Source organism: Helianthus annuus, chromosome 3, assembly GCF_002127325.2.
Source record: "Helianthus annuus cultivar XRQ/B chromosome 3, HanXRQr2.0-SUNRISE, whole genome shotgun sequence".
Taxonomy (NCBI): domain Eukaryota; kingdom Viridiplantae; phylum Streptophyta; class Magnoliopsida; order Asterales; family Asteraceae; genus Helianthus; species Helianthus annuus.
The window spans coordinates 163188413-163208841 of record NC_035435.2 but is presented as its reverse complement, the minus strand read 5'-3'; the positions used below and the strand labels follow the sequence as shown (position 1 = coordinate 163208841).

General features: G+C 36.2%; 2 protein-coding genes across 2 annotated transcripts; both read left to right on the top strand.

Annotated features, from left to right (window-relative positions):
- Positions 1 to 1959: 1959 nt before the first annotated feature.
- Positions 1960 to 4930, top strand: LOC110932465 (short-chain dehydrogenase TIC 32, chloroplastic-like). The gene is made up of 7 exons (XM_035987684.1): positions 1960 to 2204; positions 2298 to 2377; positions 2491 to 2644; positions 2807 to 2885; positions 2995 to 3079; positions 3174 to 3220; positions 4605 to 4930. The coding sequence occupies exons 1-7, from the start codon at positions 1960 to 1962 to the stop codon at positions 4767 to 4769; spliced, it is 855 nt and encodes a 284-aa protein (XP_035843577.1). The 3' UTR covers positions 4770 to 4930.
- A 3679-nt stretch (positions 4931 to 8609) lies between these two features.
- Positions 8610 to 13386, top strand: LOC110930505 (short-chain dehydrogenase TIC 32, chloroplastic-like). Its single transcript, XM_022173818.2, has 8 exons — positions 8610 to 8794; positions 11601 to 11832; positions 11919 to 11998; positions 12112 to 12265; positions 12407 to 12485; positions 12638 to 12722; positions 12825 to 12871; positions 13024 to 13386. The coding sequence occupies exons 1-8, from the start codon at positions 8686 to 8688 to the stop codon at positions 13186 to 13188; spliced, it is 951 nt and encodes a 316-aa protein (XP_022029510.1). The 5' UTR covers positions 8610 to 8685; the 3' UTR covers positions 13189 to 13386.
- The last annotated feature ends 7043 nt before the right edge of the window (positions 13387 to 20429 follow it).

Below are 20429 nucleotides of genomic sequence, written 5' to 3'. Positions count from 1 at the left end.
CCATCCTTCTCATCGCTGTTGTTACCTATGGCAATGACAACCTTCCCCTCTTGATTCGGGTTCTTAGTTTTGTGGTTGTCACTCCACCAGTCAGGGAAACCCACGATTTTAAAGCATTGCTCTTTGGTGTGTCCCCTCATATCACAGTGACTACATTTCAGTTTGGATTTGTCGATTCGGGATGATGACTTTCCAGTGAAGTCTGACCGCCGCTGTCCCTTCGTGATTAACCCCTGTCCATCGATTTCAGTGATTTCGCCAGCGACAAGCCCCGCGGCCACGCCGGACTGAGAAGTTTCAGAGATGGTACCAAGGATTCCTTGATGTGCCATCTCCTTCCTTACAGCTGCGTAGGCTTGCTCAACCGAGGGAAGGGGATCCCACCGAAGGATTTCTCTTTTGACTGGGTCAAACTTCCTATCAAGAGCATTCAGGAATTGGAATAATTTTTGTTCAGACCTGATATTGTTATATGTTGCTATGTCAGCAGAGCAGGTCATTGGATTCGGATCCCTTCGATCTATTTCTCCCCAAATGCCTTGTAACTTGATCCAGAAATCTTCAAGAGCGGAGCCGTTTTGCTTGAGTTCGTTTGCTTTGACGTGTAAATCGAAGGTTTGTAGTTTATCTTTCCCACTGCTATATGTAACCACCAATGCGTCCCACAACGCCTTTGCAGTGGGAAACTCGGTGAGGTTACCGGCTAACCCTGGTTCAATGTTTTGTATGAGCCACGAGAACACGACTAGATCGTCCTATTCCCACTGCTCGTATTGTTCATCTGACGGATCTGGTTGGGCAGGTTTTCCTGTAATATGGCTCAACAGGCTCTTAGATTTCCCCCCTATAGCGACTCGAATCATTCGAGCCCATAGAGCGTAATTTTGACTATTCAGCTTGATACTGATCTTAAGGCTATCGGATAAGGTTTGTTTTGGTGTTTGAGATGGGGTATTAAGGTTGGTTCGAAGAAGATTTGCAAACTATATTTACGTGTGTATTTTTTTTCCCACCACGTGTGTATTTTTTTTCCAAACTATATTTACGTGTCTCACGACCATACACCAAACCCCCTACCTTTTTTTTATAACCGTGAGAACCTGCCATAGGATTGTTTTAGACCCCACAAATACCCTGTCAAACCAATGAAACTAAATGGCTGTTTGTTTAGCTTTTTATGAGGCTCTTAAAAGTTTAGACCTATTACTGGTTTAACACTGAATGGTTCAGACATTTGCCTCTGAATAGTTAAACAGTATACAGAGTCTGAATGGTTAAGACCTATAATCTGAGTTGGTCAGACATTTGCCTCTGAACAGTTAAGCATTATACTGTGTCTTAATGGTTCAAACATCTTACGAGTTAAGCACTTAATGGTTTAGACCTCTTATTAGTTCAGCACTTAATCATTCAGAAGTTGTCAAACAGCCCCTAAGTAAAACACAACTTGCGTTGGGTAGGTGACCTTCTAGAGGTTAAAGATAGAAACTGGATTCGAACTTGTGACTTGTTGATAATCTTGCTTAATTGGCAATTAGGCACACCAAGATGTGAACTCAGAAATGTTTATTGTAATCTCAAACCACTCGGTCAACCCTGAGTTTCACGATTTGACTTTTAACCGATCTTATGATTGAATCTTGCAACTTTTCTGTTCTGTTATTCAAAAAGAAAAAGGTTTATCCAGGTTAAAAAAAGTGATTAGAATGTTTTTTCTTTTAAGTTTTGATGTACCAACTTTGTGCTTCCTAAAAAAGTGATTATCTTTGAACTTCTCAAGATGAAAGGACATTTTGTGGGTCACTTAAATATCTAAAGTTTGAAACTTAACATTTTGTACTATATAGATTACTCAATAGGGGTTTTTCGGATTAAGCTATATATCCATAAATAGTTATATTTATAAACATTATGAGATTGTTATGTTTTTCTTTCTTTAATTTTCATCATCTTAAAAAAATGATATGTTCAGGTCCTACAAGTGGTATTGGGCTGGAAACCGCGCGTGTGCTTGCTTTGCGTGGTGTACATGTAGTTATGGCAGCCAGGAATGTGAAAGCCGCTACAAAATGTAAGGAAGACATAATAAAGGGCTGCCCTAATGCTACCATTGATGTTATGGAGCTTGATTTGAGCTCATTGGAATCTGTCAGAAACTTTGCAAATGAGTACATTTCCAAGGGTCTACCCCTCAACATCCTCGTGTAAGAGACGTTACACTTTCTTTTAATCGTATCTAAAGTTTAATTTAAAGTTACAACTTACAAGTCTAATTGATTGTTTTTTGTCGTTTGTAGTTGCAATGCAGGGGTGATGGCTCTTCCATTTACCCTTACCAAAGATGGAATTGAGAGTCAGTTTGCAACTAACTATCTTGGTATGACTTGGACTAATGTTATCATGTATTGTGATGTTTGTTTCACATGTCACACTTTTGTTTCTCCTAGGATAAAATTGTCATAATGGAAACCGTGTTTTCTTATGATTTAGGACACTTCCATTTGACGAATCTGTTGTTAGATACGATGAAAAATACTGCTAAAAACTGTGGAAAAGAAGGAAGGATTGTTATAGTTTCATCAGAACTTTATAAGATGACTTACAAAGAAGGAATCATGTTCGACAAGCTAAATGATGAAAAATGGTATTAACTATAAACTATAAAGGCCGTTCCTTTAGCATGTTTTCTATATTACAGATTAAAGTCGTACCCACATAAAACATTCAAAACTTAATGACGATTTTCTGGATTTGATAACATATATGGTACTAGAATTCACCTAATATCCATTTGTCAACTTTTCAGCTACAACAGTTACCTTGCATATGGGCAGTCCAAGCTTGCAAATATTCTACATGCTAATGAGCTAGCAAGGCGCCTCAAGGTAAAAAAAAAGCTTCTACTTATATCAATAACTTTGGTCTTAGTTTTTTCAATATACGGTCTTTGCTAAGTTGTGTTGTGACAAACTGCATATTCATCATCGAGTACAGGAAGAAGGGGCTGACATAACTGTTAATTCATTGCATCCTGGACTCATTGCAACAAACCTTTCACGTCACTCGAGCTGTATGTCAAGTAATTATTAATTTTGCTATTTATGGTTTTTTTTTTCAAAAATTTTTTTCCTTGTTTACGATGTTAAGCTTATCTTTCTACTTTCTTGACATAGTCTGCTTATTTGGAGTCATCAGACACTTTCAAAAGAATATCCCACAGGTTTGTTCTTTTTTTTTTCTTTCTGCATCTATTAGTATTTGAGTAAATTACAAAACTCGCCCTTTATGTTAACATTAAATTGCAAATGTGCCCTTTGTCTTAAAAAAGTACAAAAACGTACTCGATGTTTGCAAACCTTACATGTTACGTCCTTTAGCCCTAACTCAGTTAGTTTTTATGGTTAAATCTAAGTAAGTGGACCCCACATAAGGGGTATTTTGGTCATTTTACCTAAATGTTAAAATAAATAATCATAAAAAACAATAAATAAAACAATTATCTTTAAAATTATATGTATACTTATGAATATATGCAAACATCATATAACATACCCTCCTCTCTCTCTCTAACAATCCTACCACCACCACAACCCACCTGCCGCCGCCACCACCACCCACCTGCCGCCGCCGCCACCACCACCACCCACCTGCCACCACCACAACTTCACCGCAGATCGCCCCCTCCTTCTCTCTCTCTCTCTCTCTAACTATCCTACCACCACCACAACCCACTTGCCACCACCACCACAACCCACTTGCCACTACCACCACTTCACCGCTAACTCCTTTAACCTTTAGGGTTTCATTTCGGATCTGTAATAATTGGTGGTTTGATTGAGGTGTGATTGAATAGAAAAGTTCGATTTGTTTCATATTTTGATGATTTGTTTAGATCCACCGGTGACCGTCGTTGGTGGGGGTGTTGACGGTGGTGGAGGTGTTGACTGTGGTGGGGGTTTTGCAGCAGGAGTGGAGGTGCGGTGGTGGAGGTGTTGACGGTGATGGAGGTTTGGTGGTGATGATGGAGGTACGGTGGTCGATGGTGGTGGAGGTTCGGTGGTGATAGTGGAGGTGCGGTGGTGATAGTGATAGTGGAGGAGCGGTGGAGATGGTGACTGTGTGTAAATGGTGTTGGTGATAGTGGTGGGTGTGTGAGAGAGAGATAGAGAGAGAGAGATAGGGGAGGAGGGAGAGATCTGGTCAGATTGATTTTCGATCTTGATTTTGGATCTTGAAAAAACTTTTATATGCTTTTTCTAGTATTGTTTTATATAAATGCATATGGTAAAAAGACTAATTTACCCTTCAGATAGGGTCCACTTTGTCAGATTTAACCATAAAAATTAACTTAGTTAGGGCTAAAGAACATAACCTGCAAGGTTTTGCAAACGTCGAGTACGTTTTTTTGCATGTTTTGAAGATAAAAGACATAGTTTGCAATTTGGTGTGAACATAAAGAACGGTTTTTATAATTTACTCATTAGTATTTTCATTTTGTGGGTCTGGATCAAACAGAGATATGACCCACAAAATATTGATGTCGGTCTGTTGTAACCAATAGCTGATAACTGACAATTGACCATTGTTACTTGATTTTGTTTCAGGGAGCTTCAACCACCTGTTATTTGGCATTAAACCCAAAGGTTAAAGGAGTTAGCGGCGAGTATTTTGTTGACAATAATGTGGCTAAAGCGAATCGTAAGGCCAGAGATGCTGAGTTGGCAAAGAAACTATGGGAATGCGGTATGGAGTTGACCAAGTCAAAGTGAAACAAACTTATTTTGGTGGTTCCTTTGTAAAATAGTCCATGTTTTCTATTCTTTTGTGATTTTGTTTTTGTATAATTTTTTTTATAAGAACCAGTGCGGTGTCGTGTAATGTGCATGTATTCAATTCTATGTAATGTATTTGAACTGTCTTTTGGTATTACTTTCAGTCTCGTGTTATATTTTTTGCGTGCTAAAATGCATGCCTTCTGTTGCTACAAGGATCCACTAGAGGCTATCCAGATCGCTACAAGTTAGAACGGTTGAGGAGATGGACCAACTACAGTTCATCTTCTCCGATCTTCTATGGAACTACACACATCAATGAGAACCCGCTGGAAGGGATTAGAGATCGAGACACCATCTGACGTTTAAGTTAGTTTAGGATTTAATATAATAAATATGAATGCATATGAGAGTAAATAGAGAAGATGGGAGAGTATAAGTGTACAGGGTAATTATCTAGACCAAAATGATTAGGGAAGAGATCCCCTGAAAGTCGGAATTAAGCTCCATATGTAATATATAGGTGGGCCAAATCATTGTGGATAAGGGGCTCAAAGATCCAATTATAGAGGTATCCTCTACACGGCTACACCTTCGAATACCTAATTCATATTTGTTAGAACTCAATACTCCTTTTCCTTTTGTTATGCATATTATATATGACATACAAATATCAACTTAGTGTGTTTTCAAATGTTTGTTATCTACTTATTTAAAACCTGAAGCTTTTCTAAGACTTACCAATAAGCCATACAGAATGGTAATTTGGACAAATTTATTATAAAACTATAATTTCAACATGTATTGCATAATGATAAAATTTATGATAGCTATATTCTATGTCAAAACAATTTGTCAGCCATGATTAATTAACAAAATATATTCCTTGTTATTTTTTAACCTTATAACTATATATATATATATATATATATATGGTAGGGATCCTAAGAGAAGTCTATCATATTTGAGAAACTTAAGAAGCACTCTGGACCACACATTTCCTAAGTTATTCATAATATACAAATATGTATAGTTTAAAATTGACCATATACATATATGTATATTGTTAAATCTTGAATTATACAAATATGTATATTCAATTTTAAACTTTTAAGGTTGTTTACACGAGTTTGTACCATATCGCGAAGAACAAAAATGGTAGTGTTGCGGACCATGTTACGGGACAGGTTCGATTATTCAATGGAGGTGGGAATGGACAAGAGCTCGCATTTCTGGAACCGAGTGGGACCAGCTCTCGAATCTTATGGGTCGTCTCCAAAATCACGGCCTTAAGGATGTGAAAGATGAGTGGTGTTGGGCGAATCAGTTCGGTGATAATTTCTCATTCAAAGGGTATAGTTGAAGCCGAAAGTCAGTCACATGCCACTTGGAAGTTCTGGGGGAACACATGGGCCCCTCCTAAATGTAACTTTCTGATGTGGATGGCTATTTTGGGAAAGGTTGCGTCGAGAAAAGGCCTTGTGAGTAGGGGTATCAACTTGACGGATACCTCCTGTCCAAGATGCGGTTTATTAGTCGGAGACCTGAATCATGGCTTTGCCTCATGTATTTGGGTTTGAGGTTTGTGGTGGAATGTTTTTAGATGGCTTAAGCTTAAACCACCCGAAAGCTACTCTACCTTAGAACGAATCCTAAAGAATATTATGGATAACCCAGGGAGTAAAAGGTGGAAGCGTCTTGTATACACCACAGCCGCGGCAACATGGAAAATATGGCACGCTCTAATGCAAAGGTTTTTTACGATTCGTTCATTCCTATTTAGAACAAGTTGGGATTAATTAAAGAGGATGCCTTTCTTTAGGTTTGTAATAGGGCGAAGATCAATCCCATTAGCTGGGAGAAATGGATTCTTTTTGATGTAGCGGACGTTATATAAGTCCCCGTGTGTTCGTTTTTAGCTCTTTTGTTTTCGTTGTAAGTTGTTTTTCTCCAGCTTCTTGCTGGTCCTATATATTTATATATATAGAATTGTTGCCGTTCAAAAAAAAAAAAAAAAAACTTGCACAGTAGCTCAATTATTTAGACCAATCACATTTTTAGCTTTTTTTTTAATTTTTTAATTACTTTTTAAAAAAAGAGTTGTAATGGAATGCATCAAACATAGTTTGGGTTTTTTATAATTATTTTAATATAATATTTTAATATTGTAATTCATTTGGATTAGATTACGTTTTGCGTTTATAATTTAAATAATTTAATATTTATAAAATTCTGAGCATTTTATTCTAATGTGTTTATTTTTATTTGTGTGTATATATAAATTTTATTTAAAACAGAGTTTTACACAGTAATATAAAATGATGTCCTTTATCCTTTTCGTTATTTAAGCAATATAATACGACGTTTTATAAGCCAGTTAGTTTTTTCGTTATTTGAGTAATATGTTATGACGTTTAATAACATTTTGAGTATACCATTATGATGCGTTTATTTTTATCTATGATAAAATTTATTTGAAGGAATATCAAAACCGGTGTTGTATTGAGTTTTATGGTTTTCTCAATATGGTGATACAAATTCATTGAGATTTTTATATACAGTTACATCTTTTACCATTTTTGTTATCCGAGTAACATAATATACAATTTTGAATGCACTGTTTCAACATGTTTATTTTTATCTACGATTCGATCAAACTTTTGATCGAACGGGTAAATATAGTTGATTTTTTTGTTCTTTATTGTGATGAACCGAGCCAATATTGTTCGAGCTATATCGGTACTAATATGTATTCATTTTTATGGTTTTCTCGACGTTGCGGTATAAAAGTGATTGAAAATAGAGTTATATTGGTAATAGAGTTTTTTAGTAATGTACTACCGTATGTTATAGTGAGTAACATGACCAAACCAAATGCCCACCCGAATAACATCGATACCGGCATTTGTTTCTATAGTTTTCGATCAATGTGAAACATGTGCCGATATCCTTTTGGACGTATCTCTATTGGTAGTTATATCGAGTGCATGTATCAAACCTATACTTAGCGAACCGAGTCGATGCCGACTCAAAGCCTGCCGCGAAGCGCAGGAATCCAACTAGTGGTTCGTACAAAGGCAATATTTGTTTACAATAATGCACACAGAATCATTAGATAACAAGATTAGTGGCGGAATCAAAGGTTTAAATATATAATAATCCCGATACCCATTACAATTGAAGATATATTATTATTATTTTCTCCCTATAGTAAATTACAAAACTTAATGGTAGGGTATCCAATTGAATTTTTTAGTTTGTTCTTACCTAATCTCTATTATTTGAATTGGAATAAAAAAATTATAATTCATGTTACTATCTCTATTATTGGAATCAAAAATTATATTGGTAGGGTATCCACTAATTGTTACGCTGTCTAATTCAGTTCAAATTCACGTTAAAAAAATCTAAATTTTGTTTTGGTTTTATCAACGTTATTGATCTTAAAATAAACTTTTATGGTAGAAATTTTTTTTATTTAGATTAAATCATAAACTTGACAGAAAAGTCATTTGTATATAACATATCTTGTTTTGGTTTTATCAGACTTAATGGTATTTTCATATAAACTTCTGTGGTAACAACTTTTATTTATTTTGATTAAATCATCTAGTAAAGTCATATGAATTATTTATCTATATATCTTAATCATGAAGGTTTTATGTGGGAATTCTTTTTACAAGTCATAAATGGCAGCTTGAACAGCAAATCATTTGTTGTCAATTCTTTAAACTTTACGAATTTGCCCCTGACACACCTGTACAAGGTCAACGATTGACCCAGATTCTTTGAGTGTATATAACTGATGCTATGTTGGCATAACTTGTCACAAACTCTTGAGCAAATCACTACAAAAGAAAACAAAAACCAACTTTGTAGTATTTATTTCTTGAAAAGAAAGGTGTAAATTAACATGACTTGGCTAATTGCATTCAAGGGAAAATCTGGTTTCTCTGCAAAAAACACAGCTGAAGATGTTACAAAAGAGGTTGATGGTCATGGTTTAACTGCCATCATTACAGGTTTCTTTTTTTTTTCTCTCTTTTATCTTAAAGATTCAAACTTTATGTCACTTTTAAGTATGTTTCTTCAATAATTCATCTGGGATTTTCTTTTTCCATCCAGTGGAACAGAAACTAGCACATGAACTGTGAAAAGAACCTTGATTTTGTGCTTTGTTTTATGAGTTTGTTTCATCAAGTGACTGATGAATATTGCTTGTGATTCCATCTTTTTAATGCTTAAAGTGTGAAGAAGTTGATTTATTTGTATCAATCATATATCCATAGGTTGCAACTTATCCACCCTCTTTCTTTATGCAGCAAATATTAAAACTTGAGTTATGAAATTGTGTTTGCAAATTTCTGAACAAATGATAAGAATAGATATGGAACACCAATTAGACTAAAGGGTGTGGAGGAGCTAGGGGTGTTCATCGAATCAAATAACGAATTTTCGAATTTTTATTTTTTTACCTGTATTCATATTTGATTCGATTAGTATTTGAAACTCGAATTCAAATCGAACTCAAACCGAAATCAATAAATTTGATTTAACTCAAATTCACTCTAAACAACAAATTATTTTACTTTAATTTTTAAAATTACCACAAACTAATTATATTCATAATAAAATACTGTAAGCTGCAAATTTAATTAACTATCAAGATGTCAAAACACCAAAATTTAGAAGATATGTTGGTTACTAGTAGCGATTAAAGTTAGTAAAAATTAAGAAAGGAGTAGTATGAGCTTTTTGTCAGTAGGCTTGGTAATGTTATAAATAATAAACTTATCATTTATGGATGTACTTTATACTTTGGTCAAGTTTAGAATTTATATGTGTGTGTATAAATATATTAAAAAATTATTTATAAATTGAATTCGAATTTCGAATAGAATCGAGTCAAGTTTAGAATTTATATGTGTGTGTATAAATATATTAAAAAATTATATATAAATTGAATTCAAATTTCGAATAGAATCGAGTTGAAAATTAATAATTTCGTAATCGATTTAACTCGAATTCGAACCTCATTAATCGAATTCGAATCGAGTCGAATTTTGAATTTTTTGAATCCAAATCGAATTCTGAACATCCCTAGAAGGAGCCTCATCTTCAAGGGATGACCCTCCACGTCAGCTGCCACGTTATCGGTGATGGGGGATGAGCCAAGGGTGTGGAGGATGAACCTCCTTTCTTTTTGTTTATTTTTTTAATTCAGAATTTTTTTTAAACTTAACGTAAAAAAAAACATTAAACACAGCTTATAATTTAAAACAATCTAATCTAAATATTAATAAAAGACTACAAATAATGACACATGACATTCTCTCCTTCAACCACATAAATTTTATTTATATTTATTTAATTAAAATATTTCTTTTAATACTAATAACTAATATATATATATATAAATATCACTTATCTTTATCTTTATCCTCATCTTTATTTTAATATTAATAAATCCAATTAATAATATTATAAATATCTAAATCTAATATCTAATAAATTATTAATATCCTTTGTTTTAGACCCTTTGTTTTTTACTTATTAATAATATTACCCAAAACTTTTATATTTTTGCAATTTAGACCCTTTGTTTTTTACATATTAATCTAAAGTTTTTCATCTTTTCCAATTTAACCCCAACTCTTTTTAATTTTCAATTTTTTTCCACCATACTTTTCATCATTCCCAAGCTTTTCGTTTCGTTTCGTTGTAAATTTTGTGAGTTAACGCACCACAACGTGCGTGTGGGGTTCAACATTTTTCGTATATTTTTCCCGTTTGGCCCGTCAAAACACATCTATTTTTCTCCGTTTGACACGTTCGTCGCAACGCACGGGTCCTAGATTAACTTAGTTATTTTTTCTATGTTTTATGTTTCGATTTAATTTCTCTACAACGAGCGTGCGTAATTTAAAGATTTTACGTCTGCTTTTCGCTCGGCTTTATTTTTTTTCCGTTTTTATTTATTTTGTTTTTACGAGTTTTCCGGTGTTGGTGATCGCTGATAATGGTATAGCATTGATACTACTTGACACAGTTTTACGACAATCGCTGCAACGCAGGGGCTTAATACTAGTACATAATAAAAATAGACCTCTACATTAGATTAAACAGGATATTAAATAGAACGGTGATCAAGTTGTTAACTAAACTATAAACAATAACAAAACAAAAATATTTATATATTTTTAATACTAAATTAAAGAAGTTCTCCACTTATATGATTTTTAAGTTTGGATGTTGATTAGTTGATGTCTATATAAACTGGGACACAAAATAATAGTTCTAGGCACAAAATAACTTTGAAAAAGCCCAGCTAAAAAAACAGGGTGTGCCTTTTCTTCTATTTTTTCTTTGAACTACAGGGATATATGTGTGTAATGGATAAAAGAAAGAGAGGATCGTCGCCTTCGTCTCTTGGCCGACAAAACCGACGGAACAGAGCTGTGGGGGAGGGGGTGTGGACGACCCCGATGAGCCGTGACGGGCCTGGGCCTTCCCCACACCCAAAAGCCTTAGAAAATGTAGATAGGCTCGTTGTGGGGCCCAGTGACTAAACAAATATAATCACATAATTCCTAGAAGTTTGAAAACAGTGTAATTAACTTATTATTTTTTTTTGTCCATTACCAATAAAGACAATACACCAAACCCCTACCGTTTTTTTTTATAATCGTGAGCCCCACAATATTCTGCCAACCAAGATGTGAACGAAAAAATGTTTATCCATAAAACGTTATGTATATAAACATTATGATATTGTTATGTTTAATTTGTTTCTTTGATTTTCATTGTCTAATATCTTGACATGTTCAGGTCCTACAAGTGGTATTGGGCTGGAAACCGCGCGTGTGCTTGCTTTGCGCGGTGTACATGTAGTTATGGCAGCCAGGAATGTGGAATCCGCTACAAAATGTAAGGAAAACATAATAAAGGGCTGCCCTAATGCTACCATTGATGTTATGGAGCTTGATGTGAGTTCACTGGAATCTGTTAGAAACTTTGCAAATGAGTACATTTCCAAGGGTCTACCCCTCAACATCCTCATGTAAGATACGATACACTTTCTTTTAATCGTATCTAAAGTTTAATTTGAAGTTACAAGTCTAACTGATTGTTTTTTGCCGTTTGTAGTTGCAATGCAGGAGTGATGGCTCTTCCATTTACCCTTACCAAAGATGGAATTGAGAGTCAGTTTGCAACTAACTATCTTGGTATGACTTGGACTAGTGTTATCATGTATTGTGATGTTTGTTTAACATGTCACACTTTTGTTTCTCCTAGGATAAAATTGTCATAATGGAAACCGTGTTTTCTTATGATTTAGGACACTTCCACTTGACGAATCTGTTGTTGGATACGATGAAAAATACTGCTAAAAACTGTGGAAAAGAAGGGAGGATTGTTATAGTTTCATCAGAACTTTATACGGTGACTTACAAAGAAGGAATCATGTTCGACAAGCTAAATGATAAAAAAAGGTATTAACTATAAACTATAAAAAGGCCATTCAATTCCTTTAGCATGTTTTCTATATTACAGATTAAAGTCGGACCCACATAAAACATTCAAAACTTAATGAGGATTTTCTGGATTTGACAACATATATGTCAACTTTTCAGCTACCAAAGTTACTATGCATATGGGCAGTCCAAGCTTGCAAATATTCTACATGCTAATGAGCTAGCAAGGCGCCTCAAGGTAAATATTTTAAGATCGATAACCACACACACAATTTGAAAAAGAAAAAAAAAGCCTCCACTTATATCAATAACTTTGGTCTTAGTTTTTTCAATATACGAGTCGTTGCTAAGTTATGTTGTGACAAACTGCATGTTCATCATCGAGTACAGGAAGAAGGGGCTGACATAACTGTCAATTCATTGCATCCTGGAGTCATTGCAACCAACCTTTCACGTCACTCGAGTTGTATGTCAGGTAATTATTAATTTTGCGATTTATGGCTTTTTTTTTCAAAATACAGTTATCATTTTTCCTTGTTTACGATGTTAAGCTTATCTTTCTACTTTCTTGACATAGTCTGCGTATTTGGAATCGCAAGACACTTTCAAAAGAATATCCCACAGGTTTGTTCTAAATGTCTTTTCGCATCTTTTAGTATTTTCATTTTGTGGGTCCGGATCAAACAGAGGTATGACCCACAAAATATTGATGTCGATTGTTATAACTAATAGGTGATAACTGACAAGTGACCATTGTTACTTGATTTTGGTTTCAGGGAGCTTCAACCACATGCTATTTGGCATTAAACCCAAATGTTAAAGGAGTTAGCGGCGAGTATTTTGCTGATAATAATGTGGCTAAACTGAGTCGTAAGGCCAGAGATCCTGAGTTCGCAAAGAAACTATGGGAATGCGGTATGGAGTTGACCAATTCAAAGTGAATTTGACAAGCTTAGTTTGGTGGTTCCTTTGTAAAACAGTCCATGTAATCTATTCATTTGTGATTTTGTTTTTGTATGATTTTTTATAAGAACCGAGGCGGTGTCGTGTAATGTGCATGTATTCAATTCTATGTAATGTTGTATTTGAACTGTTTTTTGGTATTACTTTCTGTTAAAAATATGTTGTTACATATTTTATATAATTCCTACATCATTCATATGGCCTAAAGTGTATACTTATGGATCACACTAATGGGCTCAGAGGTTGTTGGGCTTATTGTTAAGTTGTTAAAACTTGTTTTGTGCATGAGGTGTTTATTATACTAATCTGTTGAACCTAATTGTTGTATTTTCACAGATCTCGTAATTGTGAGATCTAGGGTTTGATTGAGAGTTTTCTGGTTTGGGTAATCAATAAAAGTTTTGTCACCGTTTTGTTGCTTCTTTGTTGTTCTATGTTGATTTTCATACCATTTTATATGGTATCAGAGCTATATTGGCTCTTGATTTTTGATCTTGGTTGTTCCGTTGTGAGTTTTAGGGTTTGATTCTTATTATTTGGGGTTTGTGTTCTTCTCTACTCGAAGAACAATTTGGATCTTGGACTTGGGAAGTGTGTTGGTGCAGATCTAGTGCGGTGAAACCCTAGTTAGGTTTGGTGGCTTTGTTGGAAGACCTTTTATCTTCTGGTGTTCTTACATTCTGTGTTAGCCTCTAAAACTCTAGAAGGTTTCAGGGCAAACTGACCATTTTATATTTGGCTTTCTGATCTGTGATTTGTAACCCTAGAAGGTTACAGATTCAGATCCACTAGGAAGGAGTTAATTTCTCTCTGTCATTTCAGTTTTGATCATTGCATTATGTCCTAGGCATTATTGTTACCGGGCTAGTCGGACCGACACTTGATCAAGTCTTTGTGCTAGTTGTTGCATCTTTTCTGTGATTATATCTCTGCTGTTTGGTTGGTTGTTTCATGGTTGTTACTAATTAGTGTGTCTGCAGCTGTGTAAAGGCTTGTCCACTATAGAGTGATGATCCTGGAATCGGGTCCCTGACACAGTCTTGTATTTCGTTTGTTTTTATATTGATATTTGTTGTTGATATCTGTTGTGTTGTTATCATAGGTGATACTGGTAGTATTTCATAGACCCTTATTAGCAAACTTGATATAGGTAATCCTTTATACTTGCATCCTAGTGATTCGAGTGCTTTGACTATTGTGAGTATTAAACTAAAAGGAACAGAGAATTATGTTGTATGGTCTAGTGCTATGAAATTAGCTTTAAAAGCTAAGAATAAGTATGGTTTTATAGATAGTAAGTGTGAAAAATCAAAAGATGATGAAGTCTTGGCTAATCAATGGATAGGTGTAACTCAGTTGTGCTTACTTGGTTGTTAAATTTAATTTCTGATGAAACAATGGGTAACCGAAAGGTTAGTCCACGGGTCGAGTCTCGTCTTTAACGAGTTTGAAACCGAATATCAAACACCCCCTAACACACTACCACAATTATCACTAGGTGATCCTTTATACTTGCATCCTAGTGATTCGAGTGCTTTAACTATTGTGAATATTAAACTAAAAGGAACAGATAATTATGTTGTATGGTCTAGTGCTATGAAATTAGCTTTAAAAGCTAAGAATAAGTATGGTTTTATAGATAGTAAGTGTGAAAAATCAAAAGATGATGAAGTCTTGGCTAATCAATGGATAGGTGTAACTCAGTTGTGCTTACTTGGTTGTTAAATTTAATTTCTGATGAAACACTGGGTAACCGAGAGGTTAGTCCATGGGTCGAGTCTCGTCAAGTAGGGCTAATCCCTCATTTCCTCGATCGATGGCTGGGTCGTCCTCTAATCTGTCACCTGCACAATGAAAACACACCGTGAATCGCAACAAGGTCAATGGGGTGGGGGTTTCTCCTTGTTACCACCCTCCGGCGTGAGAATAAGTATTTGCTTTGGAAGCAAGAAAAGTGTTAAGTAGTAATTGTGAGTGAGCAGATTAGCGTTACCTCAAACCTGGTTCGAAGTGGGTATTTATAGCCGAAGAGTGAAGGAGAAGGGCCAATGGGCCGCTTGATGGGCCTAGGGCTTGACTGACAACTTGCAGCTTTTCGTAGACTTGACAGGAACGTAGGTCACGGGAGTGTTGGGTGCACGCGGAGGTGTTGTCACGTGTCCTGCTGTAGCAATTGCATGAAGGAACACCCGCCACGTGGCCTGTTGGGGTTGTCAGTCCGTCCATCAGCTTTATGCACGTGGGCTGGGCAGCTACTCTTTAGGCGGTCAGTTGACTGCTGTTGTCAGTGCCCAGGCATACCACTTGCTAGTTTGTCATAGAAGTCAAAGTGACAGTTCCACTTGTATAACAATAGGATGCAGGCTTGCGCAGCTCCGCCATGTGCGGTAAATTGTGCACATATAAGTTAACACATCTCCATATCACTCTGTACTTCCTTCGCCGTCCCGCGCGCGTCCGCGCAGGGACTGCAGCATGGAAATTTGTCTGACAGAAAGCGAATGTAGGAAATTACTATCATCTTTAGTAGCAATCACCGCGTCCCGTGTATGTTCACGAAAACAGCCATTTTCATACACAAGGTGAGATTTCTCATCTTTCCCCGAGTGGGAAAGCAAACCGAGTTCGCGCGTGCCCGCACGAACTGAGGCAAGTCCTTTGTTGATTGGGACGATGAGTCAGGTGATGGTCACTCGCGCCCAACCCTGGTGCGAGATTTGGGATCATACCCCTTCAAGTCCCCCCAGTTCAGTGTTGCTTCCACGCGCAGGTTGCAAGTGGGTGGAATGCTGGACTAATAAGTGCTCAAGAGAGGGAAAGTGTCCTTCTTGGAATCAGTTTGGAGAAGATACTAGGCCGAGGCCTTTTACTCTTGCTTCGTGTTTATTAGTTGGTTGGTTGACCTGAACAAATGGGATTTGTTTCAAAGTAAAAAGACATCAATTGATGATATCTATAGGAAAACAACCTTGCATCGGGCGGTGCAAGTGTATTGCCACCTTACTGGTGCTTTATGTTCATCATTTGGACATGAACTGATGATCCCTTTTGGTATGGTGGTTCGTGTTCGTCAATTAGACATCTACTTTGATGTTGATTTCCTGGTTTGAGCATTTGTTTTAGTTTCCTTCTAATAGTGCAAGTCATCTATCATCAGTCGTGCTTGCTCAAAAAACGCAATAGAACTTTTCTGAAAACAATTGGTAGGTAAACAAAGTCATAAGCAGACTTGTTACCACCATTGTTGAGTTTCTTGTTCTCAAGTTCACAATGATTATCAAGAGTCTGCATCAATAACTTCCGAGTATATGTTGCAGCTGCTTGATGTTTATTGACTGGTCGTTTGTCTGAGTGTTCTTCCTTTTTGAATAAATGGGATTTATTTAAAAGAAAAAGAACACTGAAACCAGTTGTTCTTGCTGTAGGAAACCGTGAAGCGTCGGCCGACGCAAGTGTTCTATTGCGGTGTCGTGGTCCACCATCTTTTTGTGTGGTCAATATGAAAGTTGGTGTGTGGACCGCAGGCGATGTGGGTTATGGTTTATGTTTCCCATAGCCACCGTTTCCATAGTCACATGTGGTCGTGGTTTGCATTTCCCATAGCCACCGTTTTCATAGGCACATGCGGGTGCTGATGTGGTTTCCTTTTAGTTACAATATAGAAACTGTGTAAACTTTTTATAAATAAATATTTTTTTATACCAAAAATTTTTCCTCGTCTTCAAATAATAAGATAAAATACTATTTGTTTCCTACATTTACAATCCAAAACCAACACTATACAATCAAACGATGAATTTGTGAACAAAGTACCTGCAAAAACCGAGATTGTTGAGCTTAAAATTGTTCTAGTGACCTAATAAGTTCCTCATGCTCTGTCACGCATTTATCAATTTAGTAAATCTAGAACGAAAGGTGCGCGCACTTACTACTAGCAAGCCAAAGGCCACTTTAGATACAGACCAAGTTTCATCGGTCACCGGAGAACTAACAGAAGCTTCACCAGAGTTCTATAACATCGAAAATAGCTTCAACAGACACAACATATGCCAATCTAACTTAAAAAGGAACATGCAACTGAATCGAGGCTAACTAGAATTCTTGCTAGAGTTAACCCAAGTCTTGTAACAATCATTGCTCGCGCCGCTTCAATCTTGTCCACCACTATGTAATCGTCGTTTAGTTTTCTTACACTCAGACAACTTCACCGGAAAAGCAGTTGTAATGTCTGAAACCACACCACCGCCCCTATGTTGGCCCAATCTCGTGTTTTGTTCTGTAGGTAGGGGTATACACGCGCCGAGAATGAGGAGGCGCCGCCATAGCTCCGCCGTCGGAGATGGTACCTGTGACAACCTGTAACTTTAAGGTTAAAACCTTTGTTTTGCTTTTATAAATCAAATCTTATACTTATGTTATTTGATGAATTAAATCTATTCATACCAAATTATAATTTTACCCATATCGCGTTGAACCGGCCTGAACTGTTTGAACCAAAGTGCACCTATCTCGCTTGTCTATCCAATTTATTCGCGTAGCTCCAAACTTTTTAGGCCCGGGCCATAACTTGATTATTACACATTACATTAGTTGATTGATTATTACATTTTTATAATTAGTTCATTTATTAACTATATTTTTATAACTAGTTGAATATATATATAGGGTAGGGATATGGTAAAAAGTGCGTAAAATGTAAGAAGGGTAAGAAGTGTTTTAAACCATTGGATATTTGATCTAATGGTTGAGATCAATAGGGTATAAAATGTAAATTGTGTTTTAATTAGAAGGACCTTATGTAAAAATTGAAGGGCAATAGTGACTTTTCCAACGTTTCAAATATGGTAACCGTTTTCAAAACCCCCATCAACCTCCTAAAGATCAGCGAATTATATGGTAACCGTCATCAATCGACAAAAAAATCAGCGAATTTCTTCATACTTTATCATAAATAGATCTATAATCAGATTCATGGCGTGGTGTTTTAAAACAACTAGATAAATTGACTATGATTCAAGTCATGGTGTTTTATCTGGAGACATTGTTCATGTCGTGGTGTTTTAAACATCTATGATTCAAGTCATGGTGTTTTATCTGGAGACATTGTTCATGGCGTAGTGTTTTATCAATAGAAAACATTCCCATATTTTAAAATACCATGACTATGATTCAAGTCATGGTGTTTTATCTGGAGACATTGTTCATGGCGTGGTGTTTTAAAACATCTATGATTCAAGTCATGGTGTTTTATCAGGAGACATTGTTCATGGCGTGGTGTTTTATCAATACAAAAACATTCCCAGATTTAAAACACCATGACTATGATTCAAGTCATGGTGTTTTATCTGTAGACATTGTTCATGGTGTGGTGTTTTAAACATCTATGATTCAAGTCATGGTGTTTTATATGGAGACATTGTATAATCAGATTCATGGCGTGGTGTTTTAAAACAATTGGATAAATTGACTATGATTCAAGTCATGGTGTTTTATCTAGAATCCAGAAAACATTGTATTGTGATTACATCCATGGTGTTTTAACATCTGGACAGTCAATACAAAACATTCCCAGATTTTAAAACACCATGACTATGATTCAAGTCAGGATCAGAAATGAGGATGACGAAGATGAAAGACGATGACGGTGTATGATTTGTGGAGACGAAAGAAATTGGTGACGGTGGTCGGAGATGCAGGTGTTCAAATTGGAGAAGATGACGTGAACTGTGATGATGATGACGGAAGGTTAACAAAATGGTCGGAGAATATAATCTGAATCGGAGATGGAGATGAAACGATCAATCCCTAAACATTCTCATCGCCAGTTTTTTTCAGTTATATTGGAAATCAATTAATTGACAAGAATGTACAATTACTAATATACCCTTTTGAATTAATTAAGATGAGGGACACTTGTCATTCCCAAATTATTTCTTACACTTCTTACAAAAGATGGACTTTGTACAGGATCCTCTACCTATATATATATATATATATATATATATATATATATATATATATGGGAAGGTTCATTGGGGAACACTAAAAAGGTGGGGAAAAGCGGGGAACCGACTCAAACGAACTCCGATTGGACTCATTCCAGCGGCGTTGGAACCGGCTCGTCGAACCCTAACTAAGATCTCTTAACCCTAAACCCTAAATCCTAACTCCTAAACTCTAAACCCTAAAGCTAAAAAATAAGGCTAAAACCTAAGCTAAACCGTAAAATCTAAACTATAAACCCTAAACGCTAAACCCTAAAGGCTAAACCTAAAGCTAAACCCTAAAGCTAACCTAAACACTAAAGCTAAACCCTAAACCCTTAAGCTAAACCCTAAAGCTAAACCCTAAAGCTAAACCCTAAAGCTAAAGCTAAACCCTAATATATTTAGGGTTTAGGGGTTATGATTTAGGGTTTAGGGTTAAGAGATCCTAGTTAGGGTTCAACGAGCCGGTTCCAACGCCGCTGGAATGAGTCCAATCGAAGTTCATTTGAGTCGGTTCCCCACTGTTCCCCACTTTTTTAGTGTTTCCCAATGAACCTCACACATATATATATATATATATATATATATATTATGTCAAAGTACATGAATTCGTTGCCATTTCCCCCACATCCCCAACCCTCCCTTTTGCGTTTTGGATTGCTAGCCCAAACCCAAACCCCATTACCCACCCTAAATTACTTTAGGCCCACATGCAAGTTTCCAAACCACCCAAGCCCACCTCTTTCACCCAAGCCCACCTCTCTTTTGAGAGTACGTATGCATGAATGTGTATATACTATTATGCATGTATTTGTGTTTCAGAAAAAAAAAAAAAGAACCCCCTACTCTCCCTCCCTCTCAACGTCGGCTGCAAAAGAACCCCCCCCCCCGGTCATGATTACCTTCTTGGTGCACTCTCCCTCTCGCTCGAACTCTCTCCCTCTCCCTCTCGTACTCCATCTCAATCGGTTAGTACGTTTATATGTTAGTTTCGGTTCAAAGTTCTTTAGTACAGGGTTGCGTTTTTATTATGTGATTGATACTTGATCTTTATGAGTTGCTTGAATTACGTATGATGATGATGATGATTATATGAGTTGTTTGCTATATTACTATAAGGTAGTGTTTGGTATGCAGGAATGAGAGGCGGAATGGAATGGATGATTACGAGGGAATGAAGAAAAGGGTGTTTGGTTGGTTAATGGAATGAAATCACCCATTCCAAAAGGCAT

Coding starts and splice junctions, on each gene's coding strand:
- LOC110930505 (XM_022173818.2), top strand. CDS start 8,686: ATGACTTGGCTAATTGCATTCAAGGGAAAATCTGGTTTCTCTGCAAAA. Junction 11,833..11,918: donor CTACCCCTCAACATCCTCAT/GTAAGATACGAT, acceptor TGCCGTTTGTAG/TTGCAATGCAGGAGTGATGG. Junction 12,872..13,023: donor TTCAAAAGAATATCCCACAG/GTTTGTTCTAAA, acceptor TTTTGGTTTCAG/GGAGCTTCAACCACATGCTA.
- LOC110932465 (XM_035987684.1), top strand. CDS start 1,960: ATGATATGTTCAGGTCCTACAAGTGGTATTGGGCTGGAAACCGCGCGT. Junction 2,378..2,490: donor GTTTGCAACTAACTATCTTG/GTATGACTTGGA, acceptor CTTATGATTTAG/GACACTTCCATTTGACGAAT. Junction 3,221..4,604: donor TTCAAAAGAATATCCCACAG/GTTTGTTCTTTT, acceptor ATTTTGTTTCAG/GGAGCTTCAACCACCTGTTA.